This window comes from Magnolia sinica, chromosome 2 (assembly GCF_029962835.1).
Source record: "Magnolia sinica isolate HGM2019 chromosome 2, MsV1, whole genome shotgun sequence".
NCBI classification, from domain to species: domain Eukaryota; kingdom Viridiplantae; phylum Streptophyta; class Magnoliopsida; order Magnoliales; family Magnoliaceae; genus Magnolia; species Magnolia sinica.
Window position 1 is genome coordinate 22594351 of NC_080574.1, and position 14440 is coordinate 22608790.

The window sequence follows — 14440 nt, forward strand, 5'->3', positions numbered from 1 at the left end:
AACCCAACCATCCCAGGTCCATTAGTGATCATTTATCTGGATTACACGAGTCGGACAGATCCAATCGAAACCATCCAAAGTCTCATGCTTCCATGTTCTAACCATTTGATCAGTGGTCGTGATTTAATGGTCAGAAAAACATCAACAATAGGCAAAAGTGCCCATTTATTGGGCTGTTGAGATCGTATTGCAGTATTGTTTTTTTTTTTTCCTATACCTGTGGAGCCTACAATTTGAACGGTTTGGATTAGGAGTACTTTACTAAGAAGTGCGCAAGATCGTAGCCATTCCCATGCATATCACCTGGACCAGGAAATAGGCCGATCCTTTCTTCAGAAAGAAGCCAAGCCTCATATACCGCCTGGCCTACCCGATCAACGACCCGGATCTCGCACACCCTTGCCATGCTGGCAGACCGACCAGCCTGCGTGTATCATTCTGATCATACTCACGAGTGTCGTGATGGGCCTCACTGCAGATGATGGATACCTTGAAAACCCCTCAAATTGAACTAATTCAATCCATCAAGTATTCAAGGCGAAGGAGACCGTCCAAGCTCAAGGTAAAAGATTCAAATGATAAACGTGTTGAAATATCCTACTAAAAGATATTTATGTCCGTAGAATCCCCCATCAACGTGAGCCCCATAATATAAACGGTTTGGATCATTGATATATGACCCAGATCCAAAGGCTGAAGTCTCGACGTACCCTATTTGAATATGTCTAGATGTATTGTAACAGACCTCCATTGCCCGCTCTCTCCGCTCTTCACAGACACCCGTTGGGAAGACATGTATTTTCAGTAGTCTTCCTTCCCAACTCAAAAATATTGAGAGAGAGAGAGAGAGAGAGAGAGAGAGAGAGAGAGAGAAGACTCTACTACCCTTTCTCTACGTTGGATTCGATTTCTGCAATTTCCATAGAATTTCTCGATCGACTCATGTCGCCATTTCCTTTCATTCCCACCCTTTCAGTTCGAGTTTTTTCAGCTCCATCGACTCAACTCCATCCTTTCCACAGAATTTCGGTCCTACTCAAATCCCAATCTCCATTCATTTCACTCTCATTTCCTCACCCGTTTGGATCACCTTCTTCGAGTAATGTAAGCTTACCCAAATCACAATCTCCATCAATCTCACTTCCTCTAATTACACCATTCTATTTCTTGTTTTCTTCTCTACTCTCATTTTCAGTTCCACCCCATTGTTCCCAAACACAATTACATCAACCCACGTCGCCGTGTTATACTTTCACTTCGATCCCAACTATTCGATCGCAACCGTCAATCCCATGTCGCACTTTCGGTCTGGACTTGAATTTACCCACGTCACAATTCCCATTTACTGGAATTCATATGAGCCGGGTTCTTTCGCACTTGTCTTCTTCGGAAGCGGAAACTCTCACTTCAGATCGATGTGGTGATGATAGTTCGAGTCTTACAACCGATGCTGATAAAATGTACAAATCCATTATGGATAATTGTAATTATGCGGATCTAAGAATGGAGGCTGCCCTTGTATTAGTTGGTGTAAAATTGACCCCTGAACTAGTCGATGAAATGCTTCAGAGACTCCGTTATGAGGAAAAAGCTGCCTTCAGATTTTTCAGGTGGGCAGGCCATCAAGAAGGCTATGCCCATCAGCCAAAGGCTTATACCGACATGATCGATATACTATCAAGCACGAAATACAAAGCAAAACAGTTTGGCATTGTCTGCGATATCTTGGATTACATGAAGAGAACGAACAAGGATTCAGTGCCCATCGAGATTCTCCTCACGATACTGAGAAAATACACTGAAAAGCATCTGACCCATTTGCAGAAATTCACGAAGAAGAAGCGGATACGGGTGAAGACGCAACCAGAAATCAATGCATTTAACTTGCTGGTGGACTCTCTATGCAAGTGCAGTCTTGTTGAAGAGGCTGATGCCATGTTTATTAAAGTGAAGGATAGGCTTGGCCCAGATGCGAACACATACAATATTTTGTTCTTCGGCTGGTGCCGAGTGAGAAACCCAATTAGAGGAATGAAAGTCTTGGAAGAAATGATTGAAATGGGCCACACGCCGGAGAATTTCACTTACAATGCTGCAATCGAAACATTTTGTAGAGCAGGGATGGTGTCAGAGGCATCCGAACTCTTTGAGTTCATGCGTACAAAGGGTTCGACCATGTCTTCTCCTACTGCCAAGACATACTGTATTATGATAGTGGCACTTGCTAAGTTTGACCGAATGGATGAGTGTTATAGGCTACTCGCTGATATGAGAAATAGTGGGTGTCTTCCTGACGTGTCAACTTATAAGGAACTGATCGAGGGGATGTGTTTGGCAGGAAAAGTTGAGGAAGCTTACAAGTTCTTGGAAGAGATGGGAAATAAAGGCTACCCGCCCGATATCGTTACTTATAATTGTTTCTTGAAGGTTCTTTGCAATCTTAAGAGGTCCAATGAAGCATTGAGGCTTTTTGGGAGAATGGTTGAATTGGGCTGCGAGCCCAGCGTGCAGACATATAATATGCTAATTACAATGTTTTTTGAGATGGGTGTGCCAGATGGAGCATTTGATTCATGGAATGAGATGGATAAGAGGGGCTGCTTACGGGACACCGATACTTACTGTGTGATGATTGAGGGGTTGTTTGGTAACGATCGAGCAGAGGACGCTTGCTTTCTTTTGGAAGATGTAGTGAACAATGGGCTGAAATTGCCATATCAGAAGTTTGACAACTTCCTGATGCAGCTTTCGAAGATGGGTAATCTCCATGCTATCCATCGGCTTTCAGAGCATATGAGAAGGTTTTATAACCCTGCCATGGCTAGACGTTTTTCTATTAGTGAAAAGCGGAAGAGCATGAGTTTGAGAAGGAAGTAAAGCTCGAACGAATTCAAATGAAATTGTTGAAGCATTTCCAGTCTAGAAGGTGGAAACTGGAAAGGACTAACAAAGACATGTTCTCATGCACCTTTTGACCACCAACTCTGTCGAAAATAGGAATGGTTAGCAGCTTCCTGTTGCAACTAGCACCTTTTGGTTATCTTTTATTGAAAAGGCAACAGTTGATTGAGCCATATACACTGTCATCAGATAAATTCTGATCTTTCAGCAATCAGTGTTCCTCTGTTGTAACATAGCAGGTAGCGTCTTCTTCTTCTTCTCTTTTTTAACAAAATGATACTCATTCTGTTTAGGGAATCTTACCTCAATTAGTCTTACCATGCCCAGCCTCTTTCATTTTTTATGTACTTCATTAGAACTACCATAAGGTAGATCTGAGCCCCTTTGCGGGGATATTTGCAAAGGTTTCCATTATAATTTTATGGGAATTTTACAAATTACTACCTCATTAATACGGTATTAACATCCCAGTACCTTTTTCAAAAAGGGTTTCCATAAGCTGCACCATTAATGATAGTAATTATCATCCGATTACCTTCCATTAGACTTCTTAACCGAAGTTGGGTTGGGTCGTGCGAGCAAGAGGTCGGCAGCTCGGGTGGTCCCCACCATGATGTTTATGTAAAATCTACTCTGACCACTAGGTGCATCACCCTATGCTAGGCCTGGGGCCCAAAAATCGGCCTCATCCATGATTAAGGTGGACCATACGATTGGAAATAGTGTATAGGACAACGCTCACCTCCAAACTATTTCGCTTTGTGTGGCCCACCTGAATCACGGATAGGTTGGATTTTTGGGCACTAGGCCTAAATTTTGGTTTGGAATCTAATGGTTGGAGTGGTTTTTATATAATCATCACGGTGGCCCTATAAAAATCAAGGGTGGACGTCTTTATCCCAACTGTTTCCTTTGGTGTGGCCCACCTGAATCACATTTCAGCCAATTGTTTGTCTCTGGGACTAATGTGGGATTACACATCTAATTGTCAAAGTGGACCTCGCATACACATTCAGGTGGGCCCCTTGAAAAATAAAGGGTAGGCATCCCATAAAGTGTTTTTTTTTTCTATTTTTATATTTTAGGAGAATGTATCAAGTCCAACCAGTCAAACCACAAGTTATGGTCCACCAAGTAAACAACTTCCAACCTATTAATCAAATGCAAAATCCCACCCTTCTAATAGGTTGGCCCCACAACAAGGATGGCCTATTGAAAAATCATCCCCATCTAATCATCCAGTTGGCCAGACCATAGAAAACAATTTTTACCACTAATAAATAGAAAAATACAAGTACGATCTAAAAAATGAGTAGATGTGACTAATTTTTGCATGAAGAAATCATCATGGTGATTCCAACCTATCGGACGGGTTGGATGTTGCATGCATATGAAAAGTTGGAAAGTATCTTTCAGATGAACCGTAATTTGTGGTCCAATTGGTTGGACGTGAGACCATTTCTTTTTTAAATTTATCAGCAAAAATTTAGGAACGGCTAAGAGATGATTGCCCGCCATTAATTTTTTAAGGGGCCCACCGTAATGTATATGTGAAATCCACTCTAACCATTGGATGTGTAATCCCACGTTAGGCCCCGGATTTAAGAAAAAAATTAAAAAAATTAAAAAGGTTGACTTGTGATTTCAGGTGGGCCACACCAAAGGAAATAGCTGGGATAGAGATGTCCACCCTTGATTTTTACAGGGCCCACCGTGATGATTATATGAAAACCACTCCAACCATTAGATTCCAAACCAAAATTTAGGCCTAGGACCCAAAAATCAGACCTATCCGTGATTCAGGTGGGCCACACCAAGGGAAACAATTTGGAGGTGAGTGTTGTCCTATACACCGTTTCCAATCGTATGGTCTACCTGAATCATGGATGAGGCTGATTTTTGGGCCCCTGGCCTAACATGGGGTGACACACATGGTGGTCAGGGTGAATTTCACATAAATATCACGGGTCCAACCAGAGCTGCCAACCCCTTGCTCACATGGCCAGCACCAACTTCCGTTACGAAATCTAATGGAAGGTACTGGGATGATTATTACCTAATTAAAATGGTAGCTTATTGAAAACCTTTTTGAAAAAGGTACCATGGTGTAAATACTGAATTAGTGAGGTAGTAATTTGTAAAATTCCCTATTATTATCCTAGTTGCCAGTTTTTTTACTTCAGATATTTGAATGTGTATCCCCATTTGACTGTACATAGAGTAGCTTACTGGAGACCTGATAACAGAACGTTGCAATCCATCAGTTCAGAGAGCAGAAATCATTGGAATCTTGTTCAGAAGAAATTTGTAGAAATAAAAATACCAGCAATGTTTAGTTTAGCGTGCCGGTCAAAAAGTGTAGCATAGTTTAGTGTCAATAACCGGCTAGTAGACTATATCAATCATGGTTTCTAGAATTGCCAAGGGACCCTGTGGTTAGTTCACTTGCAGGGGAAAAAAAAAATTTTAATCGGGGAAACGTAATGTTAGCATATCTTTCAGTAATCCAATTCCCTAGTGTTGATTAATTTGCAATCATCAATTTGTGGATCTGAATTTGAGGTTTTTTTTTATTAATTTAGCATAAGCATTTTATGGTTAAGGTTCAAAAATCTTGAGATGCTGTTGCTGCTTGTTGTGCTCTTTGGATTTCTTATCATGTGGGAGATGAAAATGTGTGTGGCTTCTCTCCATCTTTTCCATTTTGCATTGGGGAAAAAGGATGGCACTCCCTACAATACCGAATTAGCTGCTCCCTGGGCCTCCCGCAAGTAGAATGATCAATGATTAGCACTTACTCTTTTAAGGCATGGGTCCCTAATTAAACACCGGTGGGCACCATCGTTTCCATGAATATGGGCTTTTTTAGAAATAGCTAATTTAATAATCTTGGGATCCCCAACCTTGAGTTCTTCGATTGATTCCCAATTCAAGATTGGACCAGTGCAATTCTCTCGTGAAGGGATTATAGGATAGTAGGATCTAATTACTGTCTTTTAACTCCATCTTATGTGGATCCTAGTTCCTGAATCAGTAGGATCCTACTTCCTAGCTTTTTTTCTTTTTCTTTTTCTTTTTTTTGATGTATTTCCTTTCTGAATTTGCTTGCTTTGTTTGCATATGTTCCAAAAGGCTATCTTTACACCAATCCAGTTGTAGAGACACCACCAACTAAGACATCCCTCATATAATGATAAGGTTGGATCTAATGAATAAAATTAGTTAAAATAAAACTGGAAATGTGTGTTAATAAGCATGTGATGTTTCTCCACTCAATAAAGTATAACTCGTAAATCTTTATATCATTGGTGTAATGTTTGAAGGTCTAGGGTTCTAGAAAAAAAAAAATCCCAATTACGACTGGAATCACTCTTAATATGTATAAATGTGCATACTTGGGGGCGTGCTATTGATGATTGGTGGGAATGTTAAGTATGATGGCAATGGCTTGAATGGTGCAACTGGTATTTGCTAATCTCAATCCTAAGCAGAAAGTGGTATCCATTGCCTATGCAATTGGGGTTTGACAGACTAGCTGCCACAGGAGCATTCATTCCCAAGTCTAGAGAGGAATAGCACTGTGGAACGAGTCTGTAACAAGATGATGGAATTCAAAGTTCCCGAATGACTAACCAATAAGATATCAATTGCTTAAGAAATATATGCAGCTTTCCTATCAGCTGTCTTTTTTCTGTTGATCTTACATTTTTATCTGCAATTTATCTGTCACAGTTGTAGAGAAAAAGTGAGTTTATCTCATTTTAGTTACTCCTAATTATGTATTAGAAATATATTTGTTTTTGGTAGTAATGATTAAATTTAATCTTGATAACCAGCAATCGTAATTATGTATTAGAGATCATGATTGCTGGTTATCAAAAATACTTTTAATCCTTACCAAAAAGTACTTAGAGATCATGATTGTTGGTTATCAAAAATTATTTTTGAATCCTTACGAAAAAGAAATATAATCTCCAATACCTAATTACGATTGACTAAAATGAGATGAACTCATTTTTAGGTGTCTACCAAACAAGTCCTAAAGGCTTTTCTTTTTTGCTTTTTTCTTTTCCAACCATCATATTTTCCGAGCAGAATAAAAACAGGACTCTAAAGTTCCTTTAAAATTCAATTGAATTTTATTTTCTAGATATCTAAGCATGTCAATGCAAATGCATCATGTATGATCTTCTCTTTTTTTTCTTTTCTTTTTTTTGTATGTTCACAAACTCTAACATTATATAGGTATCCTTTTGGTCTCACTCTTTAGCAGCTTTCACTGCTTCTCGCTTGTCTTCGTATCTTGGGAATTCCATCCCGCCTTTAATCAGTATAAACTGTTGCTTGTTCAAAAAAATGATATATTTTAAGAGTAATGCATTCAATGTGTAATTATGGACTGATTGTTTGTTATGAAAGCATGATTGCTAGAGGTGTTGCTGCGCTAACTATTTCAAGGCAAATGTTTCCATCTTGGACCGATTCCTTGCAAAATTGATTACTCAAATTTCTCTGATGACAGTCTGTTATTCTGTTGCATCAGAAGCTCTTGGAGACCTGGCATTGGATGTTGGATTGATGTTGCCTTATCATCATGACTGATATGGTATGACTATCATGTAACAGTCTTTTGTGTTTCTTCCATTCATTGGTAAACTGTGTGAAAATGAGTAGAATCAATTCTTTTTGCCTTCAGTTAACATTTTGTTATCTAGAATATGCTCATTTAAAACCATAGATATGTTGATTGCAGTTAAATATTTCGCTACTTCCTATAAAGGGCCTTAAGCTTTGGCTGGCCTTTATGCATTGGTTTTTTGTTTTTTTTTTCAAAGAAGACAGTACAATCATACACATTGGGTGATGCTATAGCTAGGAATAGGAATAACTAGAGTTTTTAATTCTCATTTCACTACCTTATTGGATAATGTGTTGCTTTAACTGCCATCATTTGAAAACTTTTCGAAGTTTGGCCATAATGTAGGAAGACTAGTTTGTGATTAGCATTGCACCATGTTAAATTGTTTTTCGTGTCCGACTACAAAAATAATCAGGTTCTGTTAATTCTCCATGTTGCTTATCACTTGAAAGGTACCGGAATACCGAAACTTCTGTCGGCCATTGCCATGCAGAGTACGAGGAATGCTAAATCGAGCCACTGCACATAGGCCAAAACTGAACTGTGTGTTCTGATTGGTCCACCTAAACAAAGCAAGGGTATTTTGGTCCATGACCCTTGCTTTGGTAGACTAATCAGCATATGTCACCTTTTGTGCACAAAAATAGGCATAGGCTTAGCATCCCACGAATCTGGGGGGCACATTTTACAGATGAACATAATTTTTAAGTACTGGTATTGATATTTTAACAATCAGATGTTTCTCCGTCTTTGCATCTGTACAAATTTTATTCCTGAGTAGGTAGCATTCAAATGTTGATAACTCCTGTCCTAAATCCTCTCTCGTATGGAACATGTATATTTGGACATCTTTCTGCTTTGGGGTGTAGGGATACTTGGATTTCTCAGTTTTCACACTCACGCATGCACCCAATTGCTCATGCACATGCACACCCACAACCACATACATGTGTACCCACACACCAACAGGTGGCGTGTATGCTCACACTTCTTGTCTATGAAATATACACACGCACAGTGCTCATGAACCTTTTCTCATTGTGAGGAATGTGTTTCAGATTATTGTGATCTACAATTAATGGTACTCTGCTTATTCTTTGTTCTATAAGACTTCATGCTGCCACAGTACTTAGAAGGTTTATCTTTCATTAAACTGGATTTCATTCTCTAAAATGAGTGTTAAAAACAGATAAATGTTGAAGATGTAAGAAAACTTAAATGGTATTTCTTCTCTTCAATAATATCGTGCTCGATTTAAGAATACAAAATCAAACTCTACCCACATATCTACCCCTCTGTATATTCTAAAAGCTTTGACAGTGATTTTCCAGTTTTGTATTATTTTCATTGCATCATTTGCAAAACTTTCACTATACCTGAGTAGGATATGATAAATGTCATTCCTTCTAGATACCAATGACACTTAAAGAGGCTAAAATGCAATTTACATTCTATTTAGATGGATAGATTAAAGTCACAAGTGTTTGCTCTTCTTGTTTTAGCTGCACATGTGAACTCTGGTGGCCCTTTTGTTTCCAGTCCAAGTAACATTCAAACGGATGACAATCTGTGATGACGAAAGCCTTTAGTGGAAGCTGATGCATTTTTGGTGTCAAAACCATTCATTCTTAAATTGCTTTGTAAAGCAAGAAGATGGTTATTGCTTTTAGTTCTGCTGTATACTGGTATCATAAATGGGATCAGAGAGTCGCAAGTTTTGATAGCTTATGTAGTTTAGTTCAATTTTGGTAGGTGCCATATTTCATGAAATTTTGTGTTTGGATGTATCACGTAAATAGATGTGACTGTGAATGATCACTTCATGAGACCAATTTTTTTAACAAACCTTTTCAATTTTCTATGGCTAGAGTATGAGGGCTGTAAGTTATCCATTTTGTGGGCCATCCATAGATCACACGGTTGCTGAAACCAGATCAAACCCAACCGTTGGATTCACTAAATGGCATATCAGTGGGGCCTGCAATAGTTGTGGTTGCGTAACATGATTGAGCTGGCACACCTGATCACATGTATTGTGTGATGCGAGTCCATTTGAGTATGGATAACTTCGAAGCTGTTGAGATTTTAAGCGACAACGAGTTGTTGGTGCATGGGAGTTAGAACTCTTTAAGTTCTCTGTATATGGGAGTCTCTTCCCCCTTTCACACTAAACTAGCAAAATACAAGCCTCTCATCTGCTATTGCTGCAAGGGATCGAAAAAGTAGGAAGATCACATTCATTGAAACAGTTTTGAGTACCATGAATCCAGGTATGTCTTTGCTCGAAATTCTGTGTCGATTAATTCATATGATCCGATGGACTCGAGGTTCTCCATCAATTAAGTCAGATGATCATGTGGGAATATCATCAATCACTAACGAGATCTTTAGATGTTACACGAAAATGTACTAACTTCTCCAAGGTCTACTGGTGCTTTGGTTGTGTTTATTGTCATTGATCTCTAACTTGGTCATTTCTGTACTGACATATCAATTGGAATGTTGTGGACATGGCAAGACACAGGTACAGCTGCATATCTATCTGGACACGACAATATCTGGATTCCGAATGCATTGTGTAGATTAAGGAATTATTGGGTCTTGATGTTTCTTTATGTGGATAATGGCTCATGTGCCTATTTGGCACAAGCGTGCCCCGCTTTTGGTGATCCTGACCGTTGATCGAAAGAACCCCCATCATGGATTGGGGATGCACCAAAACTTCTCCAGATTGAAAGATCCTAACCCTGTTGATTGTTATCATATGGATAGTTGAGAACTACAGCGATGGTCTGGATGGCTCGGGTATTCCAATCTCTTAAGGGGTCCTTTGGCACCATGGATTTGGGGGAGAGTTTGAGGGGATTTCAAATTCCCTAGTATGTTTGGCACATAAATTAACTAGGGGTTTCAAATCCCCTCAAAGAGGGGGTTTCAAATCCAAGGTGAAAGCCCGGATTATATCTAAAATCCTTCATATCCTTACCCTTGCTCGGGTGGTAGACTCTCAGGAGTTCCAACACCCAGTCAAGGGTTCGAGTATCCATAGGTGGTGAAATTCCACCAGTGTGAGTGTGTGGGGTGTGTATGCGGGTGTAAAATAAATAAATAAATAAAAACATCTAAAATCCTTCCAAGAGTTGAATGTGTAACATGTGTGTCACTAGGCTAGGCTATTAATCTATTGGACACATGGCCCATTAATGATATCCCAAAACAATCAGATTACTTTAATACGATGATCTGCGCCATCCAAACATTGTCCATGTAAATCAACGGTTAAAAACCGTTGGTTAGTCGCTCGGATGTGATCTTGTGCTTGTGGCCCATCCAAACATTGTCCATGTAAATCAACGGTTAAAAACCGTTGGTTAGTCGCTCGGATGTGATCTTGTGCTTGTGGCGCATCTGAGACTTCAAATTTCATCATTTTCGAGCAAAGTAGATCTTGTGCTTGTGGCGCATCTGAGACTTCAAATTTCATCATTTTCGAGCAAAGTATATATTTCGACGAGCTTATTACAACCATCATGCCAAACATTACATACTTACATTAATTAAAGATATTAAAATTGATTTAGTAATTAAATTCAAACCCTTGTAAATACACTATACATAGCTACTTTTGGATTACAAGGGATTCTAAATCCAGTCAAACACAACAAGAGGATTTCAAATCCAGGGGGTTCCAAATCCACGCTCCCAAACAGGCCATAAGGCTTTCCGGCGTCCTGTTATTGCTTTGAGCTTTGGCTGTTTCTTCAGGTGGGGATGTTGGTTGCCACAGTAGATTGCGCCATGACATCTCCTTGAGTTCCTCTTACTTGATTACCTCATAGCTCTAGGGCTAGGGCCCATCAGATCAACAGTCTGGATCAATGAGATTGGGATTTTGACGAGGCCCGATTAGTAAGCGGGTCAACCACTGCCCGACCCGCTGAACCCGAGCCCAACCAGTTCAAAGGCTGAGCCGAATACAGCCCCAGGCCCGGCCCGTTCACAGCCGTACATTTTGCTGGTGATTAATGCATTAATGTCTACTGTCCAACTAAAGTTGTGATGTTCATCCACTGTACGTTATCATACACACGTCAATCCAGACCATACAAAACATAGGGTCCACCCTAGATTGAGTATAATCTGAATGTCACGCTGAGGAGACGATCCTCACCATCCATCAGTTACAATAAGATAAATGAAAAGGTATGCGGTACATTTCAATCAATGTAATTCATGTGGGTGAAAATGGTCTGCAGGATCAAAATCAGATGGTTGAAATTGTTTGATCAGTGTGAATCTTTGGAAATGGTCCATCGAGAGTGGGGTCCACAATTCGTATAGTCTGGTCGCCTATGTGTATGCATATGTACACGTGCTGGGTGGATGAGACGCAACAACTTAGAATTTGGGGAAAGAAGTAAAAAAGAAAGTAGAAGAAGAATGAATGGTGATCAAGAACTATCTTGAAGAATAATAGAAATATCGGACTGTTGATCATCACTCAAGTGTGTTGGGAAGCTAATATGGAATTTGATTCGCAGGTCCCCTCTCTTTCCATTCTCTTTGGGGACCGGCATCCCCTGGCCGTTGATGATCCTTTCATAGTCAGGGTAGATGATCTCATCCATTGAACATCTCATTTTTTCCCCACCCAAGAGAGGGATAGAGAGAGTGCAACCTGTGAGGGCCTTCACGAGGGAGATTTCCACTGCCAACACCAAGTCATTCCCTTCTCTCTTGAACAAGGGGTGCTTCTTCTCTGAGATGGTGAAGATCACGTCAGCTGGAAGAAATCCTGGCCGTTCATCGCCGACATCTTCGAATGTGATCTTGGTCCCTTTCTTCCATCCAGGCTCTACTTTTATGCGTAGTAACTTATGCTCTTCGATCATCAACCTGCCAAAGAGAGAGAAAAGGAAAAAAAAAAAAACCAACGATCATTAGCCATGCTAACAGCAGTACTGGACTGTTACGGGCCCCACATGATATCCGGATGGCATCCAAACCGTCCAAAAACTACCCCCACCTCTTAGTAAAATGTGGTAAATTAATACCCCCTCGAGTCCTGTAATTGTTAACAAGCATCCCAAATGAACCGGGCTGGGCTGGGCTGGCCTGATCTAGCCCGCTATGGTCGGCCTTTGGGCTGAGGGTGGAGCCCTTGAGCGTTATGCCCAACAATTCAATGGATGGATAGTGGGCCCGGCCCTAACACTCGCTATCCTACCCATCATGCATACACATCTAGAGAAAATTTCCCTGGGAACCGATTCTCATTAGAACCTATCCTGATGATTTTCGTGGGGCATCCAATCCGTCCAATAAACACGTCACCTCGTGAAATCTCTAACGCCGAGAAATTAGTCTGATCCAAAACTCAGGTGGGCCACAGCAAAGGAAACAAAGTGAGAAGGGAGGTGCACCCTTAATTTTCACCAGGGCCGCATGAGTTGCAAAACAGCCTATTTTTCGCCTTGAGGGTCTTTGGTGTGTCCAATTCATATTAAATACACCTAAAATGCCTTTTTTTCCTAATTATAATAAAATCAGGTGATATTATTTCACATGGATTCACACTCTCTTTCAGCAATGAATTTAAAACACACGCTGCCATACACAGTTTACTAAACTAGATTGATTTTGAGCCCAGTGATCTCATGATGAGGCCCATCTTAATAACATCAAGAGGTTGTAAGTAATCATTCCTTCCCATCCCATGAGAGATGGTGCAATGAATAAAGTATCTAGAAAGGAGTGGCATGGGAAAAACGCACCCATTGCTAGCAAGAACCTTCCTCGTGTACTCAACCTTCTTAACACAACCATAGCAAAGTTCCTCAAGTGTACACTCCAGCATCTTCTCGACGGGCACCGGTTTCTTCGGAATAACAGTGCAGGTGAACATGATGGGCTTCTCATCCTTTCTGCGGGGGCTATGCATGACTTTGTGCTTTGAGGGACCACCCTCCTTCTGTGCACCCTCTCTTTTCTCTGTAGAGGACCCAACACCGGGCATGTTTCCGTGCACCTTGTCATTAAGAGCCTGAAATGAAGAAGAGCCCACCAATCAGAACTGCCCAAATAGTATATGGTGATCACCATCAAGTGGGCCAAAAGGAGAATCGTCAGTGGTCCAAATTTTACACGGTCAAGATCATCTACTATTCATACTGGATCCATGTGGGGCCCATGTTTTGCCCGGTACGGTTGGGACCCGTGTGCGTGCGAGACGTGTTAGGTGGAGAGTTAAAACATGGGATGGCCGTACACCGATATATGTATGCATGCATGTCTGTACGTACCTCGTAAGCTTGTATGATGCCTTTGAGCTCGGGTCCGGGTTTATGGGAAAATAGGCAGATCCGAGGATGCAATCTCATGGAGAGATAGAGAGAGAGAGAGAGAGAGAGGAGAAGGATAGCATGCGGGCTAAGGCTCTTCTTATGTATTTTAATAAGAAGGAAGCTTGATACTGTGATAGGGTTTGATGGTTGACACGTAGGAAGAGGGAAAATGTACACGTGGCATGTCATGCAAATCCATCCGTCCAAAATTGCAGGCTCAGATTTAAATGGATCATTTATATTTAAAAATTGCGTTGATTTGATATCCAATAAGCGGATTGGTGGATGCGTGATGGACGGTTGAAATGAAAAACCGACAACGGCTCGAAACCAACCAATCATTCATCAATCCTGGTGTTGGGATGATGAAATATCTAATTTGAGTTGAGGTATTCCACGTGTAATACGATTGCCACCTATTGAACCTGAATGTATGATCATAGCCATTCAAATCAGGACCTGGAAAATGGACGGTGAGACCATTTTCAGCTCCTGTCTATTTAGTATTCCTGTGATTATCCCCTCATGGTTTGTTTTGGGTATCTAAATCCGGCGG

The 14440-nt window shown here is 40.6% G+C and overlaps 2 protein-coding genes across 3 annotated transcripts; one reads left to right on the forward strand and one right to left on the reverse strand.

Annotated features, from left to right (window-relative positions):
* The first annotated feature begins 293 nt into the window (after positions 1-293).
* Positions 294-9399, forward strand: LOC131236633 (pentatricopeptide repeat-containing protein At1g73400, mitochondrial). Of its 2 annotated transcripts, none has more exons than XM_058233936.1 (3): positions 294-3140; positions 7445-7507; positions 9043-9399. In XM_058233936.1, exon 1 carries the CDS (start codon positions 730-732, stop codon positions 2875-2877), a length of 2148 nt encoding a protein of 715 aa, XP_058089919.1. In that variant the 5' UTR covers positions 294-729; the 3' UTR covers positions 2878-3140; positions 7445-7507; positions 9043-9399. The 2 variants fall into 2 exon arrangements, with proteins under 2 accessions (XP_058089919.1, XP_058089920.1); XM_058233937.1 differs by having other exon boundaries at positions 294-3002.
* Positions 9400-11933: 2534 nt separating this feature from the next.
* LOC131227354 (uncharacterized) lies at positions 11934-13933 on the reverse strand. Its single transcript, XM_058223138.1, has 3 exons — positions 13843-13933; positions 13315-13583; positions 11934-12436 (listed from the first exon to the last, which is right to left on the reverse strand). The coding sequence occupies exons 1-3, from the start codon at positions 13918-13920 to the stop codon at positions 11992-11994; spliced, it is 792 nt and encodes a 263-aa protein (XP_058079121.1). The 5' UTR covers positions 13921-13933; the 3' UTR covers positions 11934-11991.
* Positions 13934-14440: the final 507 nt, after the last annotated feature.